A 26931-nucleotide genomic window follows, 5' to 3' on the forward strand; every position below is an offset into this window, starting at 1 on the left:
GTGGCATCAGAAAAAAGTCTCCCTACTTATTCAGATGTTTAGCTGGGGAAGAGTCAGGAGCAGCATTAACATTTATTAGACTCCAAACCATTCCATGCAGACCTGCTGTACCAAAGTGTGAAATCCCAAATTGATATAAGCTTGTTAAAACAGACCATTTTTACTGTCAGAGGAGGAACAGGAAAAAAGAAAGAGAAAAAAAAAAGAAAAAAAAAAAGAAAGAGAGCAATTGTGGCTTTTCATCAGGTATATTTCATAATTGTCCATTAAAATACATACCCACATCACAAAACACTTTAAAAAAACCAAGTATTTTTAAATGTATGTACAATGCAAAAATATGCCTAAATATGTATCTAATGCAAAAAAATAAACAATTTAATAAAATCTCCCTTCAAATGTCCCCTTGCTCTTCAACATGTTAAAAAAAAGGACAGAGCTCAATAAACAAACAGGAGTTAAAACACAAACTAACAGATGAGAGCAGTGCAAAGCAGACACCTGAAAATGGAGAGGCATCTGATTCAGCTTCCCATTCCCCTGGATTACACCACAACTACAGTGCAACTTGTCCTATGTCAGCGGAATTTTGATTTTAAAAAGTCACCCTGGTGTTCAAGCTCTAAGAGGCTGCCTATGGCACTTATTTTCCATGTGAGCAAAAAAGTTAATGATAATCTAACTAAGCACCCTTTAAACCCCCTTTAAACAGGGGTGAATTTCACCCTAGGCAAATATTTCATGTTCTGTGTACTCCTGCCAAGAACAAAGAGGTTTCGTCCAATGAACAATATGGACTAAAGTCTACCTTGACAACTGTGGTGGAAGAGAGACTTCTGCTGTTTCACAGCTACTTGTTTAGTCACCTCTTCTTTTTGCATTCTCTAGGAAACTGCAAAGAGGGCTCCTGTCTTAGAACTTCAGTAAGACAAATATTTTGCATTTGTGGTGTTGCAATGTCACTAGTAGTTGGGCTTCTTAGTATTTCTGAAGACTAGGTCTGAATGTCTGAGTTAAATGAGACACTTTGTTGCTAAAGAAAATGCCGATCTGATTCTTACTTGGATGAGTTTAGGTGACTGATGTATATCCTTTATCCTGCTAGTCACTGCCCTCAGAATACAGCAGGCTGTATGTGACATACAGCTCTCATCTGCAGAAGCAATCTGAGGAGGTTTCAGTATTGCTCCTGACAGGGAAGGTGGCAGGAATTGAAGCACTATTTAAAAAATCTGCTTATAAGGCACTGGTGCAGCAAGGTTTGTGATGAACATGGTTTTGTCGTTCCTATTTTCCAACTACTTAAAAGTCAGTCTATTAAACCATAAATAGCAATAAAAAGGCATTAGAAAAGTCCCAAACCAAAGGAATCAACTTAGTATTGAAACTCAATTTATGGCAGTCCCACTTCAGTGCAAACACTAGTTCCTGCATGTTTTTTGAAACTCATTGTCAGCACATGCTCACCCTATATACAAAAGTCCCCTGACAAAGTCATGATGCACTGAACATCTCCTACAAACAAGAAATTTTTAGATGACCTCATACAGTTACACATTAAACTTACAGATGGTGGACAGGAACATACATTGGCTTACCCACTGTACATATCTATTCAAAGCTTTAACAGAATAAGAATATACACAATATATACACTTAATTCACACAGTAAAAGAGCCCTCAACATCTGCTATTTTGTAGGGCTACGCATTTCTTCTATTAAAATTCCACACATGGAACTATCTCTGTGCCAGCTCCTCTTCATAAGCAATAGGATCACTTCAAGGTAAATTAGTTCTTCATGTATATGTAACAGAAACTGCAAAAGCTCAGCCTCTAGTCATCACTGTCACTCCCAGACTCACTCAACTGCAAGTCATTTCCTATGGAAAACAAAACCGAACAAAACACAACAAGTGAGTAGGCGTTAATTCACATTTTATGGCAATCAAACCAAAGAACAGTCACATTTACACTGGAAGATTTAAATAAGAACAACACATGAAATGAATGTAAACATCATCTGTGATTTAATGAAACTGCTCGCCATGCCCAAGAACATCAAGAGCAGCACGGGGCAATACATGGCTGGATCCAGGCCAAACCAAGCATCCTTGTCTCCAGAGCCACCAAAGGTGCTCCCTGGTGGGACAACAGCACTCTCCAAGCTAGCAGCTGCAGAAAGCATTCCACAGCCTACACCCACCCAAGCTCCCATATATGGCTCTGGGACAAGGCATTGGGGAATTCCTTGGCTTTCTTTACCCTCTTAAAACAATTTTTTTTTTTTTTTTGTTTAAGACCATTTGGGTAGCCAAGGCTACCCAAGGCCTCCACATATCAATAAACCAAAAGGACTGTTAAAGCCATCACAACACAAGGCTGAACTAAGCTGACACATGCTGTGACAGTGAAGGCTCCCCTCCAAACTGCAAAGAGAAAACAGATGAAAGGCCAGGATATGGATCAAACCTACTGTCTTAGATCCAGTTTGGCACAGCACTTTTGATTTGGTATGGTGAAGGGGACAAAAAGGGGAAAGAATCATGCTTGTGTTCTGATAATTGAACCTAGCTCCTCCAGCTTTCTCCCAAAGCTGGAAACCCTACACATATCTGTAGTCAGATTCCACCAGTTCCCTATGTATGGGTGCCAAGGGATGTGTGCAAATATGCCTCAGGAGGAATTAAGAACAATTTATGGAAATTGCAAATGCAGTATTTTAACTCCACTGAGTAAGAATATCCCTGATCTAGCATAAGGAAAGAGCAACACAGATGCACACCATGTCCCCAGAGAGTCTCATGGGATAGAACTATGCTTTAAAAATGTCTCTTACACTTTTTCAAGGGTGCAGTGAGCTTGTACTGATTCAAGGCTTGCAAACACTATTGCTCTGTAGTATTTTAACGTAATTTTACTTTAAATTTCCCTTCAAAATGTGGTATTTCTGAAAATACAGCTGAGACCAACACAATAAATATGCTGACAACACAACAGTGAAGACCACAGACACTGTATTTATGAACCCAGAACAGCCTTGCTTTGTTCAGAGTTCTTTCCAGACCTTTAACTGACACACCTGTCAACCCCCCTATTTCTATCTAATCTGTGTATTCACATGAAAATAGTTCCCATCCTTCAGTGCACCAGGTCCTCCCACACCAGTGGCTACCTGGAGGCCTGAATCAAGGCCCAACAGGGCCAATGGGGGCCACAGCACTGATGCCCTCAGGCTCTCCACACCTTCAGACACCTTTTCCACACCTCAGCCCCCTATTCATAAAATCTGCCATGTATTTCAGCAAGTGCAACTCCCTGTGGTTACTATTTGGCAAAAGGCACTTCAAGAAGTTAGCCTAACATGCTCAGTAAATGAGTGGTCTTAATCAGCTTTCACCAGAGGTAAGACACAAGCATTTACTTACGGAGCGTGTTCATGAGCTGATTGCTTCCTTGTGGCCTGCTGGTGCCATTAGCAACAGCATTCCTGTTGTTATACTGCTGGTGTGGTGGCTGGGAAGGGGAAACATGTGCTGCCTCTTCCCCCTCACTGCTGGAGCTTTCATCTTCACTCCCAGATGAGCTTTCTGAATCCGATGAGCTGCTTCCACTGCTGCTGCTCATCTGCTCAATAATTTCAACCTCTGCTCTCAGCTCTGAAATAAAAAAAGAATTCAACTGGTTGATACCATAAACAGGGCCCCATGGAATTTTGGGAAAGAATGTGCAAATGCAATAGTTTTGTCAAGTATAATTTATCACACCAAAATATCTCACATGAAAGAGAGAGACAGGAAGGGAAACCAAAAAATTCTGAAAACTTTTTTACTTATTGCTGTAGCTAAATTTAAAAACAGCAACAGCATAGGTTTGTATCATAAAACCTTCACTTCCACTATTATTCTTTATATACTTCACACTCCTGAAAGCACTTCCTGCTTCATTATTTTTGACAGGCTATATGTTTTACATACAAATTAAGTACATTAGCTGATCGAGGAAATCCAAATCTGAATTTTTAGGTGCTGGTGACATTTAGGCTTTTGGAAAACAAAAAATGGTGTGTGCATGGGTGGGTACATGGACATAGGCAAATGATGACAACAGAAACTGCCTTGACTTCAGATCATGTATGAAACTGCTGCAGCACAGTCACACAGACCATTTTAAACAAACTTCAGAAGCAGATGGATGACATCAAATAACTTTGCAGTAGGATAGATGAGAATAGCTGAGAATTTTCACATGCTGGGGAGTGGTAAAAATACCATAACCTGCTATAGAGCTTACAAGTACCCAGGAAAAGAAAGAAACTACTTTGAAACTGGAAAGTTATTCAAGTCAAGAAAGTGCCCACTTTAGGGTTTCCAGTGCAAAGAAACACTGGAACACCATGACAGCACCACAACAGCCTCATCAGGAACAGCTCGTGCTGGCTGAATGACTGGTTACTAAAGAGCTATTAAGGTGCGTCACCCCAAATTATACAATATTGTTAAATTTGCCATAATTATAAGTGGCCTAAACACTAGTAGAGGACAGCTCTTTTGTATCCACCCACAAGGCTGAGTATCTAATGACTCAGTTCATCTTGGCAGGTTTCCATGAGAGAACAATATCCACATGTATGTTAAACATGCGATGTGAAACCCTCAAAATTTAGGTTTTTGTTCTGCTAGCAGTTCTACACCCAAAGGGTTAGAACTCAGTGCTTGCCCTGGAGAACTCACAGACTAAAGAGACAAGAATGAAAGAAGGGAGAGATGAGGTATTATCACCTCTACCTAAAAAATGGAGAACTGATGCTGGGAGGAATTTGTATTACATCAGATGTGTCAAGAGTTTTTTTTTTAATAAGACTCATTTTCCTTGGGCTGCCTAATACTATAGAGTAACAGCTAAGTTTTCAGCCTTCACAATATTTGCTGGAGAGAATTCCTCTCATTCAGCATGTATTAGTTTGAGAAATTGTTTTCTTTTGCCAGATTTAAAGTCAGTATTTTTCAATTTTGAAGTTCAGAGCTCAATTTCAAGTGCTATAGTTATACTCCAGCTGGGTATTTAAGGAGAGCGATGTTGTTTCTCCAACTTACTTCCTAAATCTAGATCCCTGCCTAGACCATCTGTGCTCTCTGTACTTTACTTGTAAGCCAGGTAAAACCTACTCTTTCAGCTTGAAGACATAGCATAAGAGACCATTGGAAGAGAGAGAAAGAAAATATGATTCAACAGAACCATATATTGACTCAACAGGCCAACAGAAGATACTACTTTGTACTGTAATGTCTTTCTCCCTCACTCCCTCCCAACACAGTCTTGCAAGCTTTAAAAATCCATTTCAGGTCTGGAGTCTGACACACAAACAAATGAACACTTGTGAATCACTGTTCACAGCCTACCCATATAGAGGATTTCAAATTGTAAATGTTCCTTGTGTTTAAGGCTGAGAAATTATTAGGGGAAAACTAAAGGAAAAATAACCAGGAATCTTTAAAATGCTCAGGTTTAAACCTTCCCCCCTCAACTTAATGATGTAAAATTTATACATTCTTCTAGTGATGGAGTTGTTAGTTGCAAATTATAGTGATGATGATTACATGGCTAGAATATCCTGGATTGCAGCAAGCAAAATCACCTATCACAGTCTATACTGCAAAAAGATACAATAGACAAGTCTAATACAGGCTAAGTGCCTGAGAATTACACATGTATGCTTACGGAGCTGGAGTCTATGGCTGAAATGGAGGAATGTTGGCACATTGACTGAGAACACAGAGCCCACATGCAAAAGACAGTGAAGAAGGTGAAGTGACCTAAGGCAGTGGTGGTGAGAGAGAAAAGGTAAAACAAAAACACACTCCAGCAAACTAGGGGTAAAAAAAAAAAAAAAACTAAACAAGAACTGTGGACTTGATACAGTAGGTGAGGAGATAACTGAAGGAAGTGATGCTGTCAGACCAATGGGAAAGGTAGACTAGCCTGGCCAGTTTTAAACAGAATTGGAAATCAGCGTTAGAATAAAGAGTGGGAGGCTTCTCCTAGGGAAGCAGAAAATTAAGAGTCCACAGAAGAGGTATGGTTATGAGGAGAGAACAACAGAATGCCTTAGAAGAAGTGCTAAAGCCCACTATGCTGAATAGAGGTAAGACAAAGCAAAACAGAACCAGTATCATGAGCTTCAAGGAGTGGGAAGTTAAGGCTGTTATTAGTGACAGTGGTCACTGGTAGAAACTTGGTCAGAGCCTATCTTCTAGTCAGTGTTTGCCTCACAGGCTGACAGCTTCCTCTCAGATCTCTGTTGTCTCTTGTTCCTTGAGCTCAGAATTCTAAACATCTTACCTAAGCAGACGAGAAAAAAGCAATTGTTTTCACTAATGTTACGGTGGCTGCTGCACTGCTAGAAGTCTGTCAAGGGAAATTCAGCAGGATCACTAAGGAATTCTGTTCAAAACACTCTTGTCTCACAGTGTCAAGGACAGTGACTAAGCCAATGACGACATCAAAGCCTTACAGGAAAAACGCGGATGCTTTACAATAGCTCAATTTTGCGTTTTCCCATTTGACTGCTATGCTTAGTGCAGTTACATGTACTGAAGATGTAGGTTAAACATTTCCTTGTGGTGCTTCCAATTAAAATCGTTGTGTGTGTCTATGCGTACACATATTTAAAGTTGAACAACGAAAGAGTTTGACCTTTCCTAGATCTTTTTGCACCATAAGATCAAACACCTCATGTCGATGCACCTTTACAGTTTAAAAGATGACAAGAGTCAGGATGTGCAGCAGTTACTTTTAAATAAGCTTTCCACACAGTGCAGTTTTGAACACTTGCCTTAATTGAGTCTACATCATCTGAAAAGGCTGACACCGCTATGGGAACCTTAACTTCTCTACATTTCATGTTATAGCTGTAAGATTTCTTTCAAGAAGACAAAATGGCTGGTTTACACTGGCAGGCAATGCAGGTTTTAGAGTAAAAAAAAAATTCAAGGTCACAAATCATTATCCAAACAGAACCGCCTTTCTCAACAGGCTGTCTTCTGTACATATTCAGTATCAAATACTATAATAGTGTTTAACAGTTCCTACTTCTTCTCTCAATTCCAATAGGTTATACAGAATTTTTAGCTAAAGCCCTAACCTTAGGCTGCAAGAATACCAAGGACTTCCAGAAAAGAGTCATTCAACTTTAGGGAGGATTAAGTTTGAATGCCTATAGCAGAACTTACTGTTAATAATAGAATGCAAGGTGAAGAAATCAACTTGATACTGGCACTTTGAGCATGGGGAGATAGCAGCTAGAAGAGGCAGTATTTTATACGGATGTGCAGAAAATTTGATTGAGGTGTCCTTGAAAGACAAACACAGTGCTATGGCATAATCCTCACACACCATGGCTGCATTTCAGGTAAATAAAATCTGCTCAGATTTTTAAGCCCTGAGTCTTCAGATCTGAAATACGCTTCTGTGGGTTTTTTTCCCCAAATGTTGTAATTACGCCAATATTATTGACATATATCAGTATGTTGCATGCTGTAATTATGTCAATGGTGCTGAAAACATTTCTGCATTTGACCACATTTCTGTGGTCAAATGTGTCTGATAAATGTCAATTATTTTGTGCAAATAAATGGCTGTATAGTGATATATGTGTGCAAATGTCCACAGCTTAATGAGACATTACCAGATGCAGCTGAGTGTTCAAAAGAACAAGCTGCTACTCTCTCCTGTGCTCCCTTCAGGCAGGAGGACAGTTATAGAAGCTTGCAAGGGAAAATATGTCAGTGGTGCAAAGAACGCTAGACACAGCCTCCCAAAAGCCTCTGTGCATGAAGGAAAGGACTGGTTCAACTCCCAGATGCTCTGATTCTGTCCTCAGACACTGTTGTTTGGACAGCTGTGCAATAGGACAGAGAACTGACCTACCTGAAAGTTCATTTCCAGCTCATCTGTAAGGGGAGCAGTGGAAATGCACAGCTTAGGGTACCAGGGGAAGCAGAAACCTGCACTGAGGTTACTTGAAAACTGATGTGAAACATCAGGAGGGCTGTGTGTCTTACCACACCCTTAAGTAGGGCATACTGGAAACAAGGGAGTGTCAAAGCGCCAGACATCCTTTCAAGCACCTCCTTTGGGAATTTTAAGTTTTGTGCTGTGTTCATTAAACAAAACCCACAGAACTTCAGCTTTCTGTTTATCTTTCTTTCGTACAGAGGAAGCATTTCAACCAAAATGAAAGCCACCACTTGAATGGAAAGAACACAGGCTCTTCCGAAGTTTCAAGTCTGAGTTCACAAAACTAGACATTAAGGGAAGATAACAGGACTGCAGACTACCTTACAGCTTTTACAGGTCATTGGCTACATTTCATGGTAGAATGGTGCCATTATAGTTTCATCATTCTCAAACAGGTTCTTATGATATAAATGGTTTAGCAATGCTGATACTCTAGACCATCAATGCTGGAAAAAGTTATAGACTGTAAGCAAAAAACACCCCTGCCCAGGCCTTTGGCTCTTCTGTGGTCTTGAACAACTCTCCTTATAAAGCACCAAATTGAAGTCCTTTTATTAGTACAAGTCAGGTGCTCTAACCCTTGATTTTGGAAACAAAACTCTACAGGTTATTTATTTGGAGGTATTTTAATATAAAAGATGATCAGGTGGCAAAAAAATATTAGGACAGCTCTGAACAATGTGACTTATACTTTAGAGCACTAGAAAATGGTCTTTTACAATAGATGCCACCTCAGACAAATGTGATTATTTTACCATAACACGACCTTTACAAATTGCTGTATGTATACAAAAGAGTGCCCCAAAGCTTGAGTAACTTATTACACCCTACAGGAAAAGACATTTAAAATCCACAACTGATTCAATTAAAAAAATTGACATATCACCTATTATCTTTTTCCTTACCTATTACACAGAAAATAAAAATAACAATGTAGCTAAGGGAACTGTAGCTAACAGAATCTCTCAGACTGTGATTCTGGCTGCTGACCAGCATCCAAGTATTGAAAACACTGCTGCTGCAGTAAAGTGAGACCAGTCAGCACCTATGCAAACACACAGCTTAGCAGCAAAAATGTCACCCAGTGACTGCCATGAACTGCAAAAATGCCCTGCTGAGTAATTAACATCATCTGGGCAATTAACATAGGCTAAGTCTACAGACAAAAATAGCTATATGGGATGGAAAAAAAAGAGAAAGGAAACCAGAAAAAAAAGAAAGCAGACAGAAGGAACAAGCTTAAAATAAGATAATTGTGTCTGGTGCCAGAGAAGAACCAAACAAAAATTTAGTCTTCCTTATTCTGACTGTATTATCCACAGCAAAACCAGGGATCACATCAGCAGGAAAAGAAGGGCATGGGCAAAGAAAGTGCATCCTGCCCATGGCAGAACACTAAGACAAAGCACTTCTTGAGCAGAAGAGTGAGTTGAGCCAATCATTCCTCTGAAGTACTTTTAAAATAAAAGTTTAGCAACGATATGGCAGATGTGTCAAAAGTGCAAAGGAGTGGTTGTGGAAAAGGGTAAGCTGCAGGGCCCACTCTCTCATTCCTTCCCTACTAGCACTGCTTGGCAATATGCAAGCTTGTCTTGTACTGGGAACACAGCAACCTAGCCCTTCCATCCCACCAACCTTACTCAGTGCAGGGTAACTTTCTCCAAGTGACTTGACTGTGTAACAAGACCATGGACAATCAGGCTTTGTCATTGCTGTTGTGGTTGCCTAAAACATCTGTGCAATTGGTGCAGTGCTGAGCTACAGGTTTCTGAATTCACTCTTACTTCTTTTCTTCTTTTCAGGACAGAGAAATAGTTTGGAAGACAGAAAATTATCCAGAAAGAGGAAGTTTTCTCATTTCAGAGAAGGCTGCAGTATAAATATCTATTCTAGTAGAAGAGAATAAATAATTCACTAAGATGAATAAAGAAACAAGAAATAAAGAAGACAAAACAGCTGTCAAGTACCATTTTTAAATCCCTGACTGTTTTTAGAAATTGCACAGTCATAGTTTTTATTCTAGAGAAGAAAGACAAAACCAACCAAAATTTTAGAAACTACAAACCCTTCTTTACCTCTCTTAATATCGTCCAGCTGAGGCTCAGGTGAAGGATTATCCTTCAAAGGAGAAGTTTTAGGTCCAACTGCTGGCTTGGTTGGGGCTCTGAACTGTGAAGGAGGCTGAGATGCTCGGGCAGACTGTTGCTCTATTCGGGCTTGGATCTTACTGCTGCCCTCTGCTCTGAAGAAACAACCAGACACATTCAGCAGTAGTGTGCAACTATGTCCAGCTTTTTCAATATCCTTGTGATAATGCATCATCTGTGACTTCCTTTTGTACAGATCCCTACTTGTTTTACAAAGATGGAGAGTGTTACAGCTTTCTGTAGGCAACACTTACTGTCAATAACAAAGAAACATATGCAACTACACTGCAACACCCTTACAAAATGTATTTTCAAATCCAGATGTGGTTCCAGTGATGCCAAATTCTCTACTCGAACAACAATGAAGGCTTTAATTTAGCAATTAGTACTTGTATTTTAAAAAAAGAATAATCAATCATAGTAATTTAAAGTAACTACAAATCCATTCAAAACAAAATCCTGCTTAAAACAATCACAGCAAAAGAAACAATTTTCTCACTTGCAATTAAATTATCTCAAACTGAACTCTCTTAGAGGTCAACTCGACTAATCATTCTTACTGCTAAATACAGCATACAAGCATTTAATTCCTGGTTTTTATCTATTTGCTGTTAGCCCTTCCAAACAGCTATTTTTTACTAAACAAAAAAACCTGTTTTTCCTTAGTGGAAAATAGTCCCCAGAATAACACTATGCCTAACTGTTCAATTCAAACCAGGTACTTCTTCCTTTTAGTAAACTTCTGATGTGATTGAGATTGTAAGATAGTCAATATCCTTGGCAGAAAAAAACCCCAGAAAAATAAAAAACCATCCACAACCCCAAAATAGGTTTCTTTACGGTACACCAAAGTAAGGTTAAAGGGTGTGGTGTATCTATTGCATAACACCAAAGCCTTTGGGGTTATGGCTTTATGTACAGAAACAGCTTGTGGATATTTGAGCTCAGTTTCTGTTCTAGGATGGTCCCAGCTCAACAGTGTTACACTTTGTTCCTGGGAACTAATCCCACTGAGAGGTAAGTTAAACTAGCCCAGGTCGAACTTCCTGGGAATTCACCCAAACCACCTGTGGTACTGGAGCTGGTACACTGAGGATTTACTTGAGCATCTCTGTGCCTCAGTGAACTCCAGAATCAGCCTCACACAGAACACCCTCTTCATTCATCAATGAGATGCAGCTGTTGGATACCACATTCCTGCAGCTTGCACATTCTATTTGCAACAGAAGTGAGGACTTGGGAATATACTCACTGTATCAAGTGGAAGGTAAAATCCAAAGATTTCTGGTATTAATTATACTCTTGGAACTACAGATGGTTTTATGTAGAGTAAATTCATTTACTCCCCTGTGAATGTCATCAAGGTGTTAACACTAAAAACCACATCCCACAGAGTGTCAACAGGTCATTAAAGATCAGAGTAGACATGGAAAAAAAAAAGGCACTTCTGATCTGGAAAATTAATGACTTTGCAAAGTCATTCATCAAAACAGGGATTCCCCCAATTTTTCACTACCCTCCCTCTGCCTGAGAAAAACTGAAATATTTTTTGCCACACCAGACCCAAAACTCCTGCACTTATTTGCCTCCTTCTGACTTAAGCTTCACCCAGACAAAGTCCAGCAGAACTGAAATTGGGAATTCAAATCTCATCTCTGATATACTTGTCTCTTCTGGACAAGATGAATGCTACATGGATGAGTTTTCACATCACTGACTCAGAGGAGTGTTACAGTCCATTTACCTTGAACTCAAGGTGTCCTTGGCAAACATCCAGCCAACTATTGATGAGCTGCAACCCACATTTCTATTAGTTTTAGCAGCTAAGGGTTCTATACTGCAATAAAGTGGGGTTTTTATTATTTAAGAGTTTCTTCTTCACAAGACATTTGAATGACTGCTTTCTCTTTAGATCTCAAATAACCTGTGATCCAGTGATGCTGAAAGAACACGATCCAGACACTTCAGGTACTTGAAGAGCAGTAATACCGCAAAAATATTCCAGCTGCATACTTTGTAGCATTTGTGCAGCAAAGTAAGAGTATTGGGTCAGAAAGGATTTCTGGCTTCATCAGTTCTTCTAGGCAAAACACCATAACCATTATTTCTACAATTCTGCCCACCCCTTCACCAGCTGGAGGCTTTGTACTTGTGTTGCACTTAATATATTGCTTATCCAATATGGGAATGAGTGTTTCTTGTTCCCTAAGATTGTGTTACTGAAACATCATGACTCCCAGAGGAAGCTGTAAGGAACAAACCTAGAAAGTCCAATAACCCTTCTGACAGTCTAATATTTTTATGTGTTTTTTTGGCTAACCAGAGATTCCTGAAACACATCCCATCCTTCAGCCAGCTTCTAAAGCCTCAAATCAGCACAGGTGTTTCACTGCAAACTGTAATTATGTCATTCAGCAGTGGAGGATTTACAAATTCTTTACTCTTGGATTCACATTACTATTTGCATTTTTAGGCATGATAATTGGCCACGTAAAGCTAAGGCTTAGTAATTAAACATCACTACAAAACAAGAGAGTTCTGTTTCGAAACCCAGTCTTAGTAAGAAACTTCAGCAAGTATTAATCCTTTCAAGAACCCTGTCCCCAGCTTTACCTTGTTTTCTTGACTTGAATGCTGCTACTAAGTTTTTCCAGCACATATTCCCCAGTGTCATGATTGATAATAAGTACACAGTCCTTCTGATATGGCCTTTTATTTCCTTTAAAGACAGTCATTGGTGGAGTTGAACCCTGGTACAAAGAAAGAGCACATATTTGTTTGGTTATATTACCCTGCCCAAATATTTATGAATACTAAGAGAAAAGAATATATGTATTGCTCTGAAAAAGAGGCTAAGCACTTAATGTTTAGTTCCTACAGAAAACATTCACTCATGAAGAGAAAAATACAGAGAAAATGTGCAGTAGATCAGACATTTCCTCACAGCAATATTATGCCTTTCATCATTTTAAGTGTCTCGGCAGTGACAAAACATCTTCTCCACGGTTGCCTTTATTTACAGCTCTCATTCCCAAAATGGCAGCATAACTAAATTTGCATAGCTGTCCCTGACAAGTATCAGAAATCTTCTTGATGTTTCTGCTCTGGAAATCATGGGTTTGGATAAGAAATAAAGTTCTAATTATTTGTATAGCAGAACTACTGCCCAAGGAAATATGTGGTCAATTGAAAAATAATTTAAACTCCGTATATTTTACATAAATATATATGGCAGTATTTTCACAGTGGATTACAAGCAACTGTCACAAACTATGTAAGAACAGCTGCCTTCTTCAAAGTCAGATTAGCATGCATATGCCCATGCAATTATACTGAAATATCTTCTCAAAGGCAAACAGGGTATTCTGATGCCTTCCAGAAAGTCCCCAAGTCCACACAACGCTGCATAGAGCTTTAGAAGTCTAAAGGCTTAGACTGAGAAACAATAAAGGCAACAACCTCATGTGGTGGTGCACACTGGCTAACTGGTAATACTGAGATTATGCTCAGTTGTACTGCATCCATGCACAGGCTGGTTCATAGACCTGGTTTTGGGGTTACAGCCAGCTGAATCCATGGTCTATCGGCATGTAACAGCCTGGATACACACCTGGCCATGTAAAAAAGGTGTTACTCAGGGGGTTATGTTCTCAGCTATGAAACATTCTCAGACTTCTCAGTAATACATAGATACTGTACAAAAGATTAAAGAAAAAAGTTTATTCATATGCACCTTTGCATATACTGTATGTAGGAAAGTGACCAAAATCAGGGAGGAAAGTAAAAAAACCTGCACTCTCCTACATTTTATTCTGAGTAGCAAAAACAAACAATCATATTTTAACTACTCTGAAAGCAATGCCTCTTTTCCATGTTGCTAATAGATAGAATATATTTGAATTTAAAATGGGTTCTGAGCAGCAAGTGTGAAAAATCTGAGCCCCCAACAAAGACATTGTAAGAGAGATTTAGAAACACAATTCAGAAAGGATGTCTCAAGAAAGTCTAGTCTTCAAAGGCATGTTACATTTTTATCTTTCCTACATTTAAGAGAGGAAAGCAACATTTAAGAGAGTAAAAAGAAAGCTGAAAGTCAAATCCTGCTTGCTGTTGACAACTAAGCCAGGAAATGTTATAATGCACAAATGTAATGAAAATTGATCAAAGTTTGTTGGCTACCATTCTGCTACCCAGAAGCCTCCTAATGCAGCAAAGACTGTGATTTTGGCTAAACAATAAGCAGAAATGTAAGTGCTTAAGCAAATTAAGTCTCACTCTTCTACTTAAAACTAAATCTTTAGGGCTTATGTTAGTGCCTATATAGCAGTGTCTTACAGATTTTGCTGATTATAGGACAGAAGAAGGAGGTCGGTGAAACAAATAACATTTAATCAAATTGTTTTCACGTGTGAGGGTTTTTTGCCTGACAGAGTTCAAGAAGAACTTGGACAATGCTCTCAGGCACATGGTGTGATCCTTGGAATTGCTCTGTGTAGGGCCACGAGCTGGACTTTGATCATCCTTGTGGGGACCCTTCCAACTCATAATATTCTATAATCTTTTGTAATCTTCTTCTGTAGTACTCTAACAAACAGAAATTTTCACTTCCCCAATCCAGACTGTTTATCAAGTATTAAAGTCACTAAATCCATATGTAGAAATAGTACTTCAATTTATCCAAGCTGCAAGGGACACCAAAATATCTCCACCGAACAAATTATCAGAGATATTCTCAGGGGTTAGGAAAAAGGAAAACCTCAACTCAGAATTTTCTTTTCAAAAGGAAAACCTCAACTCAGAATTTGAATCCTATCCTGTTGTTGGACAACTGGGAAGCAAAGCGGGATCCAAGAAATTCAGTAAAACCTGTCAGGATGAAACGATCTCAAAACCTCTCACTCTTTTCCAGTATGCTGAGTGTTTTTCAGCTCACTGTCCAGAGCACAGGCAGCACTGCCTTGGAACAACATACACAGAGTGGCCTCAGCCTTTGGAGCATACTCTAAGCTCAAAGCAGTTCATACCGAGGGGAAGGGAAAGAAATTTAGCTCCTCACTACAGACATTTGGAAAGGAACACTACAAGTGATGCTGCTCAACACTAAAGATGAATGAGCAACACTGTTTCCAACTAATCCAACATGAATGCTGCTGTTAATTGTGTTGTTACCTGTCTCCAATAGCACCATGCTCATCATTTCTATAGACAAAACCCAGTATGTGACCTCGTGCAGCACTGAAGGTGACCAAAGCCATATAAAGAACAGGAGCAGCATGAAGCAGGCTACAGCTTCATTCAGTGAGAATTATCACAGTACCATCACCTACCAATTAAAACCATGGGCATACCAATTAAAACAATACCAAAAGGATCTGACACATGGCTTCCAAACTGACTGGTGCCCCCCTGCAGCCACCAAACCCATTGATGTCTGTGATTTCTGGTTTACTGCCTTAACACATAGCATTAACTTCAGCTAATAAACAAATCCAGTTCCAGCACATGAGCACTTTCTTTTGTTTTGGTAAGGAAACCACTGAATCTTCAATTACAAAACAGCTGCACCTATAAACAGATTGATCACTTGTTTTATTGCTGTTTGACCATCACCGTCACACAGTAGATTTTTATGGCATCATTATGGAAGGAAGTGGATGGGAAACCACTTCATGGCCACTCACCAGCACTGCTCCCCTTGCTTCCACTGATAAAGCTAAAGGAAGGGAACCCTCTATGCCCTACCTGTACATGTTTGAATAAGGGCAGGAATATGCTTACAGGTCTACCTGTGGGTTCTGAACATCCAACCTTAACTAAAGCCCAAGTTACACTGCCTTTCTTCAGCAAGCCATAGCACTTAGAATGGATGGGAATCAGGTACATCTTCATCTGATAGTAAAAGTCTCCTTGTTGTTGAAGGAAGAGTAGGAAGGAAGGAATCAAAAGTAGAGAACAAACCTTACAAATATAGTCCTTCACAAAGATCCAACTGTGTAGTCCTTTCCCAAGGAAACACTACCAGTATGACTGCTTAAATATTGAACCCACAGTATTAATAAAGTCAGAAATGAAAATAGCATTTACATGAGACTGTAACAACACTGCAAATTTGTTGGAGAGTAAACAAGAGCATATATATAACAGACTTACTGGAATATGTGGCAAAGTGATGGTAACATCATCTCCTTTACCCACTTGGAGGTCCCCCTCACAAGACGTATCAATCGATGCTGGCTTAAAATCATCTGAAGAGGAAAACAATTGTGATTACATTTGTTAGAGTCTCCAGAGGCATTATCCTGCCCTGCAAAGAGCCATCATACATTTACTGTGATTACAGGGAATGCTAAAATACACACTAGTGCTTACAGCAGGGGGGAATAAGACACCAGTACACTGTGTCTATACGTAGCAACCCAGTCATGTGATGGTACTGTATTCTGAGCTCCCTTTTTAAAATGGAAATAATGTTCTGGATCTCGTGTTTGAACACCTAAAGCAGACTTCTCCAAACCCCAGGCTTTGAGTGGCACCTGGTTTTGCAGACAAGTGTAAAACTGTACCAATCAACTCAAGAGAGTATCAGCTGCCAGGACCCTGGGCTCCGTGCATCTCTTGCCAATTCCAAACCTGAGGACTCTCTCTGTGACAAACACTAATTTAATGACACCAACTCATTTAGTCTTACTGATATTTCAGGCTCTTTAACAGCAATCTTGCCTCCACAATAGTGCTATAATCTCCACATGGGTGGAGGAGATCTCAGGTATCACTTATGAGGAAAGAAAGAGGTGCTGATCTTACTTCAGCAGTCTCCATGCTGGTCCAAAGCCTCTGTGAACATAAAGCATCAATAAGGGGAGGCACTGTAATGGCTTTAAACTAACACTCGTTTCAGGTATTTTTGCTCTGTTGTATAGAATGCTTTGTCTTCCAATCAAGCACTTCTATTTAATGTATTCACTTGAACTGAGAACATTTTAAGTTAAAAGTATTTTCCCCTCATTATTCTGTTGTGCTGGTGAGCCATAAAAAGCCCAGAAAAAAACCCAACAGAACCTCTAATATCTTGAGAGAGGATTTAGACGAAGTGAAATTAAATCACACAGATTTAATAGGCTAGTTTGTTTTGTTTGTTTGTTTTTAAAAGAAGCCTGCATTCAGTTTTAGCATCCCTGGATCTGAAGAAGTGCAATTATATTCATGATCAAGGCTTTTAATTACAGCATTAATTATGAAATTATTACCTCAGAACAAATTTAAAATATAATTCCACTATGAAAAACACATTTGTGTTTTTCACATTTGTGGGCAAGAAAACCCCAAACCCTGGCTTGTAATAAATTCTCATTAAGAGGATGTTAATGTTTAATTGAGTTTTACTTTGACAGCACAACAAGCCGACTCAGACACACTATTTAATCCTCATGCCTTAACTGCCCCATCAAATCATAGCCTTCATTTTCATCTGACCAATCTGTTTCTAGCTATTGTTTCCCACCTACTTTATGTGCAAGCTTGCTAAATAAAACAAACCAGCTGTACAAGAGTTAGTGTCTTTGCCAAAATGGGATCAAGAGTTTCAACAGCACAGTCACTAACTTAAAAGGAATATCATTATCAGACTTCTTTCTTAGGTATAACAATATAGTTACTTTACACAAACACTCAACAAATTGTTTTCATTTTGTTACCTTACTAGATGCATGTGCTTGGTTAATCCTCATGTAGGATTAATCCTCATGTAGCATATACTTCCCTCCAAATATACCCACAGCTCTTCTTCCAAAAATCAAAAGTTTTTAAGATGTGTTTTCCAAGGATAATCCAGTTTCTCAGTAAAGTATTTCCAAAACATTACATAAAGGAATGAAGTATTTTAAGAAGGTTGAAACAAATTTAGCCTAGAAAATCCTCTCTTAGTTTGTGTGAAGAGGATTATGGGAATAATATAATGTTTGGATCCCAGATAAACAATTCCAGAACAACAGTTAGGGAAAAAAAATTATAACCAGGCAATGAAGAAATCTCATTTGAAAGTCACAGATGGAGAATAGAGCATATGGAAAGATCTTTCGAAATAAAACTGCATTCTTCCAGTCGTAGTCTAAAGAGCTTTAGCTTTGCAATCCCTTAGGAAATTGGTTATTGAAGCACTTTCCATTCTAGAAATCCAGTATATTTCTACCTGGATATGGCTTGGGTTTAATTCACACAGGATCAGGCACTCAGGTGACCAATATCACTGAAACTACAACTTGTGGTGTAATGAATATGGGCCATGAGACTTAGCCTAGATTTGTGCACCATAAATCAAAATATCCTACTTCCCCACCTTCACAGAAAATTACTGAATTATAGGCTTAATGTTCTTTACATTTACTGTTGATGGCTTACCAGCCATTTTAGTAAGAAAATCTAGACTAGTTTTGCTCGGATTTCCTGCCCACAGAATTCAAGTCCACGGATACAGTGAGCTCCTCTTCAAAACAATATTCTAATATGGAATTAATTGCACCTAAGGCTAAATAGAGCAGTTGGAATAATGGATGATGTCTTAAAGAATAAAATAAAATTTTCTCTCAATTATTCATAACTGCTCGAGACCCTGCCTCAGGATTTATCTTGCACTTATTAGGCATTACTGCATGTGTCCGAGTCCTTTCTGCTCGCTTTTCTGGGATAGTGATGTATTACAGCTGGCTGGAGTCGGGACAGCCAGGGACAGCTCTGCCGGGCTACACATCGCTTCATCAGGAAAATACCAGCTACAAAGCAAACTCCGGGAGCTCCGGCCGCCTCTCCAGGCCGGGCCTGCGGCGGGACCTGGGCTGCAGTTAACTGCCACAGAGAGAATAACACAAAATGGAAAAGCCACCCCCGTACGGAGAGGATCCCTTTATGCTTCCAAACCATTAATGAGAAACTTTCTAAAGCTGTTCCCCCGCCTTGGCCTGCCTCGCTCCAACCTCCTCCCTGCCAGCAGCCACCTTCCCCTTCTTCCCGGGCTGGACCCTCTGTGGGAGGAAAACACTCGAGGGGAGGAAAGACGGGCGCTGAGGGAGGAGGAAAGGGGCAGACGGGTGCTGAAGGGGCAGCAGCGAAAGGGGACAGAAGAGAGCTGAAGGGGATGGGAGAGAAGGGGGAGACGGGCGATGAGGGGGCAGGAGGAAAACGGGGAAGAAAGGCGCAGAGTGGGGACGAAGCCCCGCGATGGAGAGGCGAAAGAGCGAGGAGAGCAGGAGGAGAAGCGCAGCCGGGACGGGACGCGGGGAGCGGGAGGAGAGCGGGGAGGAAGGGGCGGCCGCGGGGGAGGCGCTCACAGCGGATGGTGTGGAAGGAGGCCTTGGGCCGCCGCTCGAAGCTCTCGCCCAGCTGCAGCGGGTGCTCCTCCTTGTCCAGCAACGAGTTCGCCGAGCCGTTCATGGCCCAGCTCCCGGCCCGGCCGGTCCCTTCCTTCTGCTCCGTGCGCTGCCGCCCGGCGTCCTCCCGGAAATTCTTGACTTTCCCTTCCGGGAAGCCTCTCCGGGGCTGGCGGCGGGTACGGCGGGCGAGGCGGGGGCGCGGGCCGGGCCGGGGTGCTGTCCCGGGGTGCTGTCCCGGGGAGGGTCCCGGGGAGGGGGGAGCCCGGCGCTCCCCGCCCTCGGCACGGCAGGGCAGGGCACGGCACGGCACGGCAGGGCAGGAGGGGCTTTGCTGCCCTGCCGGGGTAGGCAAACCCCGACCGCGCTGGGGCAGGAGCTGCTGGAGGCAGGCCGGTGTCCCTGTGGGGGGACCGGGGCATCACACAGAGGTGTTACATGTCAGTGGTCTTAGCTGTGGATTAAACACCTTTGAAAGGCTCTTTAGCCTGAGCACGGGCTGTCGCAACTGAGTTTGTCACCGCGCTGCCTTCCCAGCACAGCGGATGTGCCAAAGGACTGCCTTGGGTTCGCTTGTTTCCCTAGTTCCTTCTATGAAGAAATATTGCAGGGTGTCTAGAAGATAGGTGTGTAGATGAAATATAGCAGAAATTTTGCTGGTTAAGCCTTTTGTTTGTTTTGAGGATATGCTCGCTCTTCTTGGAGAAACTTCTTTTCAAAGGAGCCTCTTTATAAGCTCTTTTGTTTTTGGAGGAAAAGGGGATGTGTCTGATACTGGACAAAATCCTGACGGTTCTGTTTTTCATTCACACTTCCATATTTTATGTTTGGGTTTGTATCATGACGTGTATATCATGATAGCATCATGTATAGAATATATAACGTGCATTTTATCCATTAGATGTTCCATAGAATGTATTTTATCATAAGATAAGATAAAATACATGAAATACTGCTCATACTGAGTAGTGAAATACTACTTTTGTTTTTGCTTTAGGGTGTGTATTGTTGTGTTTTTCTGATTTCCTTTTTGGTAAAATGACATCAGTGTCTGGTTCTGGGCACTGATATACACGAGTGGCATGTGTTTGTTGCCTGGGCTTCCCTGGGAATTACTGGGCCATGCAGGATTTAATTCGCATGTGCCATCATCCAGGATCTGCATATTTGTGACAAGACAGATGGCAGAACCAGTTTAACGTCTGAGAAAATATTTGGGTGCCTTCCCAGCCTGTGTGAAGCTCTTTTTGTTGCTCTGTTTTTGTTAACTTCTGAAAGTAAACCCACCTGTGGTTGTTAAAACCAGTGTGAATCCTCAGGAGGAGGCAGTGGAAGGAATGCTGGCACAGCCCTGCTCTGGGCATTTTGGCCACAGTACTGGTTTTGTTCTCTTCTTCAGGTGACATGGTGTTATAAATGCTGATGTTTTCACTAGTGTTTTCTCACAGAGTTGAGAGCAGGAGGAGAAACGCTGACATGAATACATTTTGTTTCATCAATTTTAATGAGACTTTTAAATGTCATCTGTTTTTTCAGTTGCCTTTTTTCCTGCAGTGTTCTAACTGAGGTTAAGGAGACACAAAGTCCTTGCTTTCCTTCTCGAATCTCTCTTAGTGAAAATAAAATTAGAGCTGCACCATCTTTTTGTTGTTGGGTAGCTTTCAAGGATTCAGAGGGAAGACCAGGAGACTCTGAAATATCTTCGTTGACATCAGTGTGGTGTTGTGTACAGTTCTTAGTTTTGATGAAGGTTTTCTGAAGTTGAGAGAAATTTGGTTACATGTCAGTCCATCAGATAGAACAGATCACTAAAATTGAAAAATTGTAGTAAGTACATACTGTAATTATTTCTCATTTTTAATTCTGCTTCTAGATCCTTGCTTATTTTACCTAAGTTAAGCAATGAAACCATACACTAAAGAAAATAAATCACCTGTTGGTCTTTGGCGTTCATGTTTGTGTGAAAGAATCTAGGATGTTCCAAGAAAAGGCATCAGCCAATTGCTTAAATATAGTAACAACACCTACTGAAGATGGTGCTTTCCAAAAAAAAGGCCACAGTGCACGAGTCCTTAGCCTGGAGGAGGCCGAGAGACTGGCAAAAGATCAGGTTTTGGTGTCTGAGTTCAAACAACTAAAACTGGAGAAAGAGGCACAGAAGAACTGGGATCTCTTTTACAAAAGAAACAGCACCAACTTCTTCAAAGACAGACATTGGACAACCAGAGAGTTTCAAGAGTTAAAGGCATGTCGTGAGGTGAGATCTATACACTTTTGCTGTAAAAGATGGGGTTGATTGTTTCCAATCCGTTGTTTACAAGGGAGTTAATAATACTTGCAACAAAACCATTTCGGTGAGAGCTGTCCTATGTTAACTTTGCAGTCTCCTGTGTAATTTCTTTTAATATCAAAGGTAACTCGTCAGAATCAGATGCATCAGTTCAATTTCAGTTTATAATTGGCCCATACTGGAAGGAGATGCTGTTCATAGCATCCTGGATGCCAAGAATGAAGTCTGGAATATTTGGTTGTTGTGTCCTAAGTAGACAGCTTGTCTCTCTGTGTGCAAGCTGGTGCACTTCAGTACACTGCTTTAAAGAAAAACATCCTGAATAGCAGGGTAATTGCCAAATGTTGTTAAGAGGAATAGCCAGATGCATCTGTTGTTCCTTATAACTGTATGAAAGACAAGACAGAAATGGCACAACTCTGTTGATTACTTAAGGGGTAGATGACTGAAGAAATATTAATATGTTCTAAAATTATTTCTAATTTTGCAGAAATCAAGATGTCTGAGTTTTAGTGTCAGATTATCCAGTGGCTGTCTACTTTGGTTTTTTGAACAATGGTAATTAAAATTGATTATAGCTTTTAAAATGCTGGTTGAACAGTGTCTTTGCTCATATGATGGGGAAAACAAAAATAGTGTGTTTTATCTTCTTGTATTGCTTCCTCCCCAGTTTGCAGATCAGAAACTGACCATTCTGGAAGCAGGCTGCGGGGTTGGGAACTGCTTGTTTCCACTCTTAGAAGAAGATCTGAATATTTTTGCATATGCGTGTGATTTCTCTCCTAGAGCTGTTGAGTATGTGAAGGTTGGTGTGATATTTGAAACTTCTTTTAGAGTGTTTTTTAGAGGCTTCTAAAATTACAAATGACTGTAATAACAGACTGCTCTTAGCTTCCTTTTTGTAAGAAGGGTAGAATATGTTTTGCCAAAAAAACAGAGACTGATGCATTTCAGTGGAGATCCTATGTAAGAAGCCAAATCGTTGCTCAAGACTTGGCTTTTCAGTGTCAAATTAGAGCATTATGGTATACTACTTGAAAGATATATGGAGACACTGTTTTTTGGGAGCACTACTGTGGCTCTACTGACTGTGCAGTGCAAGCAGAATTTGTTTGTGATGTAAGTTTGCCCTTAATAGAGGGAGTCCCAAAGAGAACCTTGAAAACAAGGCTAGGAAAGTTATTGTCAAAGAAATTAGTAACCTGATTAGGAGAATGTTTACACTTAGAGTTGTGGGTACTGCAGTCCAAAGCTGAGCCTTGCAGCAGGGCCAGTGGGGGCTCTGAGCTTTAAAAGGCTGCTTTATTAAATTTGCTATCAGAGGTAAATTTCTATATATCTGTTAATTGAAAGCATTGGTACCAAGAACCACAAGACACATACAGCATTTGTCATGGGAAAGATGGGAAGAAATACATGTGGCAAACAGAAGAGGACAGCAACTCCCTGGGATGATGTGGCTGCACCCCAAGATGCAATCGGACTGAGTGTGTACCCTGGGTTTTGGATGACTTAATGGCATCTTCCTCCACAGCTCTTGCTGAATGTTTTTCTTGCACAGACCAGGTTTTCTTTTACACAACAAAACTGTGGGCTAGAGCAGCCCAGCTGCAGATTAGGTGACAGGAGCCCCAACTGTTTGCAGTCTACCTGTAGCTCAAGAGCGTTGCTTTCATCATCCTGTAATACATAATTTCTTTTAATAGTGTTTATGTATTTTTTAAAGAGTAGAAGCAGGGGTAAAACAGAAATTGTATGTTTTCTGGATTGTCTTAATGCACATTCCTTCTCAAATTCATGAGAACTATTATACCAGTTGTAGAGCATTCACTATTGTAGTATGCAGCAAAGAATTTCTGATTGCATTAGTTGTCTGTTGGAAGTTAATATTCTTTTGCCACCATGTATTTTGTCTCTCTACTGAATAATTTCACAAGATTTTTACTCTATTGTAGCAACAAATGCTGCTGATTTTCAGTGAAAGCTTGCTCTTTTACTTTCCCTAGAAAAATGCCTTATATAGTACTGAAAGATGTAAAGTGTTCCAGTGTGATCTTACCAAAGATGATCTTCTAGACAATATACCAGCAGATTCTGTGGATGTTGTCACACTTATATTTGTGCTTTCTGCCATTCATCCTGACAAAATGCATCTTGTCCTGAGGAACATATACAAGGTAAAACCAGCTGATTTTGCAGCCTTTAGAGCACTTCCTTTCTTTTTGGCTCAAAAGTACATTTTGTTATTGAGAAAATTGCTCTCTTGCAATGGTGATTTTTCATATTATATTCCATGGATGTATTTAGTTATTTCACCAAGTATGCGGGACTGAAATGTTTTACAATGTCCTATTTTTCCTCCTGGTATTGTGAGATTGTTTGGATTGAGCCCTAATTAATGCCACCAGCATAACAAAAAGGTAAATAAAAGGTGACCCTCATGTATCTGAAGGAGGCCTATAAGAAAGATAGAGAGAGATTTTACAAGGGCGTGTAGTGACAAGGAAAGGGGGAATGGATTCAATCTGAAAGAGAATGGGTTTAGATTAGATAGTAGGAAGAAATTCTTTAGTGAGGTGCTGGAACAGGTTGCCCAGAGAAGTTGTGGATACCCTACTCCTGGAAGTGTTCAAGGCCAGGATGGATGAGACTTTGAGCAACCTGATCTAGTCTGGTGGAAGATGTCCCCACCTGTGGCAGGGGGTTGGAACCAGGTGATCTTTCAAGTCCCTTCCATACCAGGCCACTCTATGATTCTATGATTTTAAAGCTGTGACTCGGGTTGTATGCTATGAATAATTTTTATATATTTATATATTACAGAGATGTCTGTTTTCATTAGGTGTGAATGATAGTGAGCCAAATTAACTTCCAGAGATACAGTGACTTGCAGTTAGGATGTTGCTGCTATTATTAAACGCACTTGACCTGTGGTGATTTGAAAGTTGAGTGTTCAGAAGTCAACATTAATCTAGAGAGTCTCATCTCCCTGAGCTGTCTTTGTTAGTTGATGGACTAGGACAGGTCCATCCAAAGAGTGGTTTAAACAATACAAACTGTGATTGTTCTGAATTTTCCTGAGATGTCATATATTGACTGCAGAGGGAAACAGTCAACGTATTTTTTACTGATGCATATGTGTGTATTTGGGGTCTTGTATTTTTTGATATCATTAGATTTTTTATAAGTAGTTTGAAAAGGGAGTATTAGGGGTTTGTTTGTATATCTCCAGCTGTTTTCCAAAATCAGGATTGGCTCTTAGCTATGAGTTATGAAAGGGCTAATTATTGTTTTCTTTGTGGAGATGCCTGGATCATTCAAGTCACTTGTAGGTTTCTGCTCAAGTTGGCAAGTACTCTTTTTCTCCTCTAACAAGTACAGCTGGTATTTGATGATGTAGAAAAGTTACATGCATCAGATGTCTAAAATCAGCACATGCAGTGACCATGTATTTATAAATTTTAAACTCTTTATGGCTTGCTTTCTTTACCAAAAAGCAATTAAAAATTCCATGATGCATTTTCCTAAGATGGTTTCTTATTTATTTCTCAACATACTGTAATATTTTCCTTTCTTCTGTGAAAAAAGAAGTGTCACAATATTCTAAATTTTATTGTTAACCATTAAGCAAAAACAGGTACTAAACGATATACTACCCAAGAGAAAAAATGCCCTGATAGGACTTTTTGTTAAACTGTGTGTTTTCTTCTTTCCTCTGTATTTGAAGAGTGTTGCTTATTTAGCTGATTAGCACCTAAACAGCTGTTCTAAAACTGTTTGTAGTCTTTTGTTCATGGGGAAACATTTTTAGGAGTTGACCCAGTTTTTATGCAACTCTTTTGCTGCACAGCAATGAATTGTATCTGTACCTATATTTACATCTATTATCTACATCTATTATTATATTTACATCTACATCTCTATCTACATGTAGATGTAGATTGAGATATCTATCTCACTGCTGTACTGAGTATGTTATATTGTTGTTGTAATATGTATATATCTGTATGTGTACACAAATAAATATATCTATACATGACTAAATCCATTTAGCGTACTAAAGCATGTGTGTATTACATGACAGGTATTAAAACCAGGCAAGTGTGTCCTGTTCCGAGACTATGGCCTATATGATCATGCAATGCTCAGGTTTAAATCTGGCAGCAAACTTGGGGAAAACTTTTATGTTAGACAAGATGGGACAAGATCGTATTTTTTTACTGAAGGTAAGATATACTGTAGAGTGCTTTCTTTTCTGTGAATCTTCTGTTTAAACTTGCTCCAGGGAACTGCCAACATGCTCGTGGAAGTTTATTTTTATGTGGATGAACTGTTAAATTGTGGTTCATTTCATTTACCATTCTTTTTGAGAAGAAGAAGGTATTTAGACTGGCAGAACTTTGTGGAGCACTTTCTTGTTTACAGGCTTGTTGTATGTGCTATAATGCTCCAAGAGTGGCAGTTTCTGAATTAGCTGAATTTCATTCAGATTTGTTACCTAAGGGGAGAAGACCAATGTTCAATAAGAGAATTGATCATCTTCATGAAACAGCTAAGCAGTTCTTTTGGCATCATTCTTTGTGCAAGGCTATTTCTGGTGTGCAGGATGAGGTCTATTGACTTCTAAAAGCAGAACTGTGACTGCAGCACATAGGAGCTTGTGCACAAGTCTTGCTGGGATAGCACTAGCTAGCTGTGGTCGCTCTGTCTTCTGGGGATTGTTCTTTAGTAAAGATGATGTAAAAAACATTTCTGTGTGATACAGTATTTAGTTTTTGTTCAGTGCTCATAATGGTTTAGGAGGAAAGATAATCATTGCAGTTTACTGGTGGAGAATTTGAAGCACAGACACATGAAAGAATTTGCTTAGCCTCTCACAATGAGTCGGGATTATCGCTTGGCTATAGCTTCTAACTCCCAATTCCTCATACTAAACTCATTATTCCCCCCTATCACTTGTAGAGCATTGTGTAATAAGAGCTGTGCATTTATTTCTGTGGGGCTCTTTGTTCTTAGTCTAAAGCAAAATACAGCCACTGAGGTGACCAATTTGGAGCCAAGTAAATGTTATTCATATTTTATGCCATAACATATTACCTAATTGCTTCTGATA

General features: G+C 40.0%; 2 protein-coding genes across 7 annotated transcripts in view; one reads left to right on the plus strand and one right to left on the minus strand.

Annotated features, from left to right (window-relative positions):
* Nucleotides 1–229: 229 nt before the first annotated feature.
* EAF1 (ELL associated factor 1) lies at nt 230–19624 on the minus strand. Its single transcript, XM_085051240.1, has 6 exons — nt 19490–19624; nt 16317–16411; nt 12780–12916; nt 10095–10261; nt 3429–3659; nt 230–1883 (listed from the first exon to the last, which is right to left on the minus strand). The coding sequence occupies exons 1-6, from the start codon at nt 19590–19592 to the stop codon at nt 1837–1839; spliced, it is 780 nt and encodes a 259-aa protein (XP_084907366.1). The 5' UTR covers nt 19593–19624; the 3' UTR covers nt 230–1836.
* Nucleotides 19572–26931, plus strand: part of METTL6 (methyltransferase 6, tRNA N3-cytidine) — a 30515-nt gene continuing 23155 nt past the window's right edge. For 3 of the 6 annotated variants that reach the window (XR_014849824.1, XR_014849825.1, XM_085051235.1), the window contains exons 1-5: nt 19572–19707; nt 21402–21785; nt 22489–22623; nt 23825–23995; nt 25903–26044. Coding sequence is in view for 4 of the 6 variants with exons in the window: in XM_085051235.1 (XP_084907361.1) it covers nt 21504–21785; nt 22489–22623; nt 23825–23995; nt 25903–26044 (730 nt within the window). In the remaining 2 variants the exon portion in view is untranslated. Of the gene's footprint in view, nt 19708–19776; nt 20155–21401; nt 21786–22488; nt 22624–23824; nt 23996–25902; nt 26045–26931 lie in introns of those variants that run through there. The other 3 variants (XM_085051239.1, XM_085051238.1, XM_085051236.1) reach the window with 3 other exon arrangements.

Source organism: Lichenostomus cassidix, chromosome 2 (genome assembly GCF_008360975.1).
Source record: "Lichenostomus cassidix isolate B80296 chromosome 2, HeHo_3.0, whole genome shotgun sequence".
Taxonomy (NCBI): domain Eukaryota; kingdom Metazoa; phylum Chordata; class Aves; order Passeriformes; family Meliphagidae; genus Lichenostomus; species Lichenostomus cassidix.

Coding starts and splice junctions, on each gene's coding strand:
- EAF1 (XM_085051240.1), bottom strand. CDS start 19,592: ATGAACGGCTCGGCGAACTCGTTGCTGGACAAGGAGGAGCACCCGCTG. Junction 16,412..19,489: donor CTCCTTCCACACCATCCGCT/GTGAGCGCCTCC, acceptor TTTCCTCTTCAG/ATGATTTTAAGCCAGCATCG. Junction 12,917..16,316: donor TCACTTTGCCACATATTCCA/GTAAGTCTGTTA, acceptor TCTTTGTACCAG/GGTTCAACTCCACCAATGAC.